The sequence below is a fragment of the Miscanthus floridulus genome, chromosome 6, assembly GCF_019320115.1.
Source record: "Miscanthus floridulus cultivar M001 chromosome 6, ASM1932011v1, whole genome shotgun sequence".
Lineage (NCBI taxonomy): Eukaryota > Viridiplantae > Streptophyta > Magnoliopsida > Poales > Poaceae > Miscanthus > Miscanthus floridulus.
In genome coordinates this window covers 98960818-98969103 of record NC_089585.1, presented here as the reverse complement: position 1 = coordinate 98969103, position 8286 = coordinate 98960818, and the positions used below count along the sequence as shown (strand labels likewise).

At 41.6% G+C, this 8286-nt stretch overlaps 1 protein-coding gene across 1 annotated transcript; it reads right to left on the bottom strand.

The window, feature by feature from the left end:
• Positions 1-6725: 6725 nt before the first annotated feature.
• On the bottom strand, positions 6726-8018 carry LOC136457289 (LEAF RUST 10 DISEASE-RESISTANCE LOCUS RECEPTOR-LIKE PROTEIN KINASE-like 2.5). Its single transcript, XM_066457346.1, is given in 3 exon segments — positions 6726-7116; positions 7119-7769; positions 8000-8018. Coding segments are annotated over 3 exon segments (855 nt in total). The 3' UTR covers positions 6726-6931.
• Between the last annotated feature and the right edge of the window lie 268 nt (positions 8019-8286).

The following is an 8286-nucleotide window of genomic DNA, read 5'->3' as shown; positions in this document are numbered from 1 at the left end:
CTGCTGGCGCTATCTGAAGAAAGCCGATTCTAGCGTTGCATCCGAGTCAGCTGGTTTCGATCTGCACGCAACTGATCCCCTGCTGTCATGATCCTGGGAGCTCCCGAGCTTCTGAGATCCTTCTACCAAATTCAGGTGTAAACACCTAAGGAGTTGCTTGTTCGTTTTTCAGGTGTGCACCAGTACCTTAGCTGTAATTTTCCATCTCTTATGCAATTAGAGCTAGCTAGCTAGTAGTTCTCTGATGAACAGGGACAAGATTTAGAGTGTCTTGTTGATGTGGCTGCAGAATTACTTTTAGAAAATTGATCCAGAAAAATGTGATAATATTTTCCTGTTAGCGTTGTTTTTGAATACTTGTTCCTAACTGAGTAGGCAATGTTTAGGAATAGGATTATTCTCAACAAGTCAACATTGCTTGCAACACCACTTGGTCTGTTTGTACATGCAATGTGATAATATCACCTGAAAAATAAAACTAGTATATGTAGATACTATCCATGTGGTTAACTTTATATTTATTTGGTCTGATGTTACAGGTGTTGCAATGCCTCTCTGGTCAAGGTTTAACTTCATCAGGTGGTAGTGGTCAGGTAGGAAGTGATGGTGGCAATAGCAGTGGAGCTACAAGAGCGGCTGTGGAGGAGAGGTCAGTCTGATACTATAATTATTTGAGGATTGCTTTCTTATACAAGTTGTGAAGTATTGTCATGTTTTTGGTTTCTTCCTGTGGTGCTATCAAATTCAGGTCTTTCAATGTATTATTTGAAGAGATCTACCAGAAGCAATGTGTCTGGTCTGTTCCAGATCTGTGTGATGTCTTTTCCATGGATCTACATTCTCCTAGTCTTTGATCTGAGTTGCTATTGTTTGTTGTTGTTTTTTTAGAAAGTAGATTCAAAAGATTAGGATACTAACCTTTATTGATGAGGTATGAATCAGTCTTCTAGTTCTTCTTCTTGAAATTTCCTGTTCTTCTTTGCAATCTGATGTTTCCCCCTTTCCCCTGCCCTGCGTGAGCAGAGCAAAGGCTTCCCCCACGTAGATCTGTTTTTGGTTGGCTTCTCTCCCAAGTCTTTATATTCCTATGTATTCATGGTTTGGGGCTTTTGTTATGGACTGCTACTGTTAAATGGACCAATTTGTAATTTTAGTTATATTCCTATGTATTCATGGTTTTAGGCTTCTCTTATGGGCTGCTGCTGTTAAATAAGTCATTTTATCATTTTAGTTAATGGGCCAACTTTGGTTGCACAGAAATTATAACAGATTTTCTCTAAGTGGGCCTTCTTTAAAAAAATGTACTACCTTATGCTAAAACACATGGTTTCTTCTCTCTTAGAAATCATGTGAAACACATGATTTTTTTCTCTATTACAAATTATAGATTTTGTAGCTAGCAAATAACCATATGCTACCTTTTGTTGAAACAATGGTTGTTGTGACTCCGGCATACATACATATACAAATGCGTTGAAACCGAGCGTTTTCTATCGATCCAGAGACGACGTCTCGAAATAGAAAGAACGTGCGCATGTTTATTCTCTGCTTGCGAAAATTGGATGGTGATGGCTGTGTCGCTTCGCCTCTAGGTCAGGTCTCCATTGTCCAATCTGATTCACACAATGAGTGTGCGGTCTTGATCTAGAAACAAAAGCATGTTTCAGTAAATCTTTATCTCACTTGGGTGTTCCTGGAGCTCCTGTCACTCAATTTTATGTCCGTCGATTCCGCGCTGTTAACGGAGGCGATGCACCAAGCAGGCGCGGGACCCAAGGTGGCAGGTCGCGTCGGGCGTGGCGTGCACCGTTGCTGAGCGCTGACCATGCCTGCTGCAGTGCATGCGCGGTGGAGGGCATGCTGATTTGTGCTCTGCAGGTGCAGTCAGTGGATGCGCGGTGGAGTAGTAGGGCCTTGTTTAGACGAGTGTTACGAATCAGTATTTGACACGGTAGTATTTTTGTTTGTATTTGATAATTATTGTTTAATCATGATCTAACTAGGCTCAAAAGATTCGTCTCGTAATTTACAATCAAACTGTGTAATTAGTTATTTTTTTAATCTATATTTAATACTCCGTACATATGTCTAAAGATTTGATGTGATAGAGAGAGAGCGAAAAAACTTAGAATCTAAACAAGGCCATGTGCTAAGTCTTTGTATCTGTGCTAATTCTTTTGGCCGGAGTAGATTACAGACTATATTTTACTATTTCATTTTAGGCCCCGTTTAGATCCAAAATTTTTTGGATTTTGGCTCACTGTAGCATTTCGTTTGTATTTGGTAATTAGTGTCTAATTATGGACTAATTAGGTTTAAAAGTTTCGTCTCACGATTTCTCGACCAACTGTGTAATTAGTTTTTTTTTCGTCTACATTTAGTACTCCATGCATGTGCCGCAAGATTCGATGTGACGGGTACTGCACAAAATTTTTTGGAATCTAAACGGGGCCTTAATGTAAGTTTTATGTTTAATTGGTGTAAACTGATTGTTCATTGTTCTTTCCCTTGAAATTTGTATGTTTTATTTGATTTTTTTTTTAAAATCTTCCAATTTGCCTTTCACCCCGTTCGGATGACAGAATTTTGGCTGAAACTGGTTGAAAAACACTGGCTGAATTGTTGTGAGAGAAAAACATTGTTCCGGCTGAAAAAAGAAGTCGAACCAGCCGAATATGGGGTAAGCCGAACGAGGCCAATCTGTTAATTTATTTGGCGTACTTATTTTAAATTTGTACGTTTTCTTTGCTTTTTCTTTGAAACTCCTCCAATTTATCTTTCATAGAAATAATCAGTTGATTCATTTTGTTAATCTGATTTTTTATTTTTCTATTTTTTATTTTGGTTTTTGCATTTATTTGATCTTTTATATTTGGTCCCTTAGATGTGGATCGTGTGCCTATGGAGAGTGTTTCCTAGACATGAAACACTCGATTTTCTTGGTTCGGTGAATCGAGTGATTTCAAGAGATCCGACACTCGGGTGTCAGGACCATTTGAAACACGCAAGTACTCCCATGGTAGGCTCTTCTTTTTTGAAAAAGAAACTACAAAATAAATAGGTCAGCATGAAAATACTCCGTGCTTGCCTTCCTCCATTTTTTTCCCAGAAATACTATACAATACACATGTATTTTAGCAAAAAAAAAAGGATTTTTTTGGTATCTCTCTCCCTCTCTCTTTCTCACCGGTGACCACCGGCGCCCGCGCCTGCGCCCGCCATGGCAGTGGCGGTGGTGACGGCGGCGGATATGTGATTTGTCTTTTCATAGAAAAAAAAAATTATGATCTATGATCTGTGATCTATGAAGGCTGGAGGCTGGAGATAGAAGAAGGGTGGAAGTTGTTGGATCTTAATCCTATGGTGCAAAAAAATTCATGTGTTGAAACTACATAAAACACATGGTTGTGTAGTAGACAGATTTTTTTTTTAAATCACCTTCTTCCATATTGCCTATGAGATTACTCATTACCTATTGAATAAAAGGGAGGGTGACATGGGTTTTGCGGCTCTGAAATTAGACATGAGTAAAGCTTATTACAGAGTTGAATGGGATTTTTTGAAAAAGATGATGCACAGACTGGGTTTTGCTGATAGATGGATTGATTTAATCATGGAGTGCACCGCATCAGTTTCGTATAGAATCAAGGTTAATGGTGAATTGACAGAAAGCTTCAAACCTGAGAGAGGACTAAGGCAAGGAGATCCATTGTCGCCATACCTTTTTTTTTCTATGTGTTGAAGCTTTTTCTGCTTTACTACACAACGCCGAAGGGGATGGAACACTGGCTGGAGTGAAGATTTGCCATGCTGCTCCGAGCATTTCACACCTGTTATTCGCCGATGACTCTGATTTTGATTCGAGTGAATGAGGGGATGCCCAGCAGCTTCAGGAAATTCTTAACCTGTATGAGAAGTGTTCCGGGCAGGTAATCAACAAGGCTAAGTCGGCTGTCCTATTTAGTAGGAATACAAGTTCACAGCAGCGAAGGGTGATTTGTGATCGGCTACAAATTACTAAACAAACAATGAATGAGAGATACCTCGGTCTTCCTGTTCAAGTGGGGAAATCAAAGAGTGATGTCTTTGGGTACTTGAAGGAACGGATATGGTCACGAATACAAGGGTGGAAGGAGAAATTCTTGTCTTGGGGTGGGAAGGAGATATTAATCAAGGCTGTAGCACAAGCCATTCCCACCTTTGCCATGGGATGCTTCGATCTTACCAAGACACTCTGTGACCAAATAAGTGCAATGGTGTGTCGATTCTGGTGGAACCAACAAGAAGGAAAACACAAAATACACTGGCCAAGTAGGGAAACAATGATGAGGACGAAGGAGGAAGGAGGGCTCGACTTTAGAGATATTTATGCTTTCAACCTTGCAATGTTGGTTAAACAAAGTTGGCGACTATGGCAAAACCCAAATTCTCTTTGTGCCCGTGTATTGAAAGCTAAATATTTTGCTTCCACCTCGGTCTTGGAGGCAAAGGCGAAGCATGGCATGTCCTATAGTTGGCGCAGCATTCTACACGACCTGGATATAATGAATAAGGGTATGGTTTGGAGAATAGGGGATGGGAGCAATTTGAAAATCTGGTCTGACCTGTTGTTACCGCGGGATCAATAACATAAGCCGATCACGCCCAGAGGAGCCAGCCTGTTAACCTATGTGGATGAACTGATAAACCCGATTACAGGTTCATGGGATGAAGAGTTAGTTAAGGACACATTTTGGGAGGAAAATGCATCAATTATCCTAGCATAACCAATTTTTGAAGGGCGTGAGAATAGACTTGCTTGTCATTTTGATAAAAGAGGTCTTTTCAGTGTCAAGAGTGCTTACAGAGTGTGCAAAGGTGACATAATACGAAAAGCATCCCGAGGTGGAGTTCAAGGTAGCAGCAGCAACTGTCCTGACCTGATTTGGAGTAAAATCTGGGATCTAAATTGCCCGAGCAAGATCAAGGCCTTGTTTAGATTGTAAGTTTTTTCATACTCTCTTCATCACATCAAATCTTTGGACACATGCATGGAGTATTAAATGTAGATAAAAAAATAACTAATTACACAGTTTGATTGTAAATTACGAGACGAATCTTTTGAGCCTAGTTAGGCCATGATTGGACAATAATTGTCAAATACAAACGAAAGTGCTACAGTGCCAAATACTGATTCCTAACCTCAGTCTAAACAAGGCCTAAGCATTTCATTTGGCGACTAACCCACAACAGTCACCCCCTGCGTTGTAATATAGCCCGAAGAGGAATGAGGATAGATACGGTATGTCCTGTGTGCGGCAGGGAAGAGGAAGATGGAGCTCATTTGTTCTTCAAGTGGAAGCTTGCCAGAAATGTTTGGCAGCTACTATCGCTAGAAGGAGACAGGGTGGCTTTAGCTAACTTATCCACACCGGCAGAGGTGATGGCATAAATTTTGAAAGTGAAGGAAGAAAACCGGCTGTTGATGGTGATCCTGATCTGGTCCCTATGGTCAGAAAGAAATAGTGTGCGGGAGGAAAGCAGGCAGAGAAATGCCGATACACTAGCTCGGTCAATCAGATTGTATGCGGCCAAGATATCCAAAACGCAAGGGGGTGGAAAGATGAGAACAGGAAAAATGGAGCAGACAGCCAGAGGGGGTGTTGAAACTAAACTATGATGCTTCATATTTGGCCGACTCCAACACAGGCAGCTGGGGCTTCATCTTACACGACAGTGATGGCGATGTGGTGCTGTCAGGCCGAGGGATAATTAATCATCTGCTGAGTGCTTTTCATGCAGAAGTTATAGCAGCTTTACAAGGCGTCCAAGCAGCAGTGAACTTGGGGGTCAGCAGGTTAATACTGAAGACTGATGCGCTCATACTCCAGCAAGAGTTGGCATCGGAGGCGTATCGTGCGAAACCTAAAGGAGAATTGGTGCAAGAACTGAAGTCGCTTAATTCCACAAACTTTTCCTTTTTTGTTTGTTTGTTCAAACGTAGAGAATGTAATCGAGTTGCTCATGCTTTGGCTGAGCTGGGGTATGCGTGTTCTGAAGGAGAGGAGTTGATTTCAAGCTCCATCCCAGACATTGTAAATGTTTTTGTAAAAAAATGGGCCAGCTACTAGTAGCCCACGAACCAGAAAAACCTCTTTTAGTAGCCCACGGCCCGTAGTGAAGAAGAAAACGAGGATAAAAATGTCGCCGGACGTCCCTCAGGCGACCTGCTACTCTCGCCGCATCCCCCGTTCCCAATTCCCCCTTCGCATATGTAGGCGCGCGGCACTGGAATCCGGTGAGCCTGGCGATATCTGCATAGACTCAGGGGAAGGCAATCTATCTGGGCCAGGCGGCGGCACCAGTTCGGCCGACGCCGACTGCTGGCGTCTGAACTGCATTGCTCTTTTTTGGCCAATCCGGCTTCGGCGGTAGGTAACCCCTGCGCCTATAAATCCCTAATGTCCGATTATCAATTCAAGTATTCTATAAGAACTGTACGACGTAGTCCTGATCTGAGTTGTGAACAGGGATTTTAGTTGTCATATGTACTTTGCATTGTATTTCGAAGGATGTAAAGGCATCTTAGTGCAGTTGTCCAATGAATTGTGCATATTGGCACAGAAGAGAGTTGTACTTGTAGTAACCCTGACACAAATAATACCATCACACAAGGTTGTATGAGCACACTGCGGTTAAAAGATTCCCAATGCTGTTTAGTGTTTACAGTCCAAAAACACACTTCGATGAATGTCTTATAATTACGCAAACTGCAACTCATATTTGCCCTCAGGCAACACTGCGACTAAAGAATATCATTTCTTCCATTTTTTCTAACGAAATGGGGAGAGGAGAGGGAGGATAGCACATATTGTTGATCTTCAAATCAGGAATTCAGGATCACTTTTGGTGGCAGTTCAAGATTACTTAGCACATATTGTTGATCTTCGAATCAGGAATTCAGGATCACTTTTGGTGGCAGTTCAAGATTACTTGTGCTTCCTTCTAGCATCTCGATGACTTTAGTCATTGTTGGACGATCAGTTGGTATAACTTGTATACACCACAAACCTACCACTATCATCTTTCTCACGAGCTCTGTGGTCTCACCATTAATCTCAGAAGCTAGTCATCCAAATGTTCATAAATCCACTGAGGGAAATATTGGCTGCTAGTTTCACTATCTGCATTGATATTTCTGTCCCTTGCCCCAACCATCTCAAGGACCATCATTCCATAATTATAGACATCAGATTTGCTACTGACTGTTCCAAATTTCTTTGAGAAGACCTCAGGTGCAATGTAGCCGATTGTTCCTCTTGCACCGACAATGGAAATGGCACTCTCTTTATTTGGGCATAGTTTGGTTAATCCAAAGTTGGAGATCTTGGGACAAAAATCTTGATCCAATAAAATGTTGTGGGGTTTGATATCAAAATGTACGATGCGAGTATTGCATCCGCGGTGGAGATATTCAAGTCCTCTAGCGATGCCAATTGCTATGTCAAATAATTTCTCCCAACGTAGAGAATTTTGGTTGTTCATGTTGCTATTGAAGGCATACCTTTCAAGTGAACCATTAGGCATGTACTCATAAATGAGCGCCCTTTTGGATCCTTCCAAGCAAAATCCTAAGAGCATAACAACATTGACATGCGAAGTTCTGCTAATGCTGGACACCTCATTCATGAATTCCTCCCCATCACCCTTGGAGTCCTTTAGCATCTTGACTGCTACCTGACGGCCGTCCGAGAGGTTGCCTCTGTATACATCACCAAAACCACCTTGTCCTATGCCATGTTCGCTTGTCTTATAATTCGTACTTTTCAGCTTGTTTTTTCAGCTGGAACAATGTTTTTCTCTCGCAACAAATCAGTCGGAACAGTGTTTCGGCTTATTTTTTCAGCGAAGCGAACAGGGCCTAGGAATAGTGCAAGGATAAGTGTTTCGGCTTATTTTTTCAGCGAAGCGAACATGGCCTAGGAACAGTGTTTCGGCTAATTTTTTCAGCGAAGCGAACGGGGCCTAGAAAAAGACATTGTCATTCTTTTCACTTCTGCATAAGTGTATCTTTTTGTATGTAGGTTTCCATTCTTTTGCAGAAAGGACTTGATTTTTTTTGAGGAAACTGGAACGGACTTGATCATTGGTTCTTCCTTCCGTTTAACGCAGAGCAAACCAAATTTGCGAGCCAGGAATAGTGCAAGGATAAGTAGACAGAAGTAGGAGGGACAATGTGCTTGCAATAATATCTGCATCAGCAACAAGATATCATCAATGACTCCAGTTTGTCCAATTTGCAAAGTT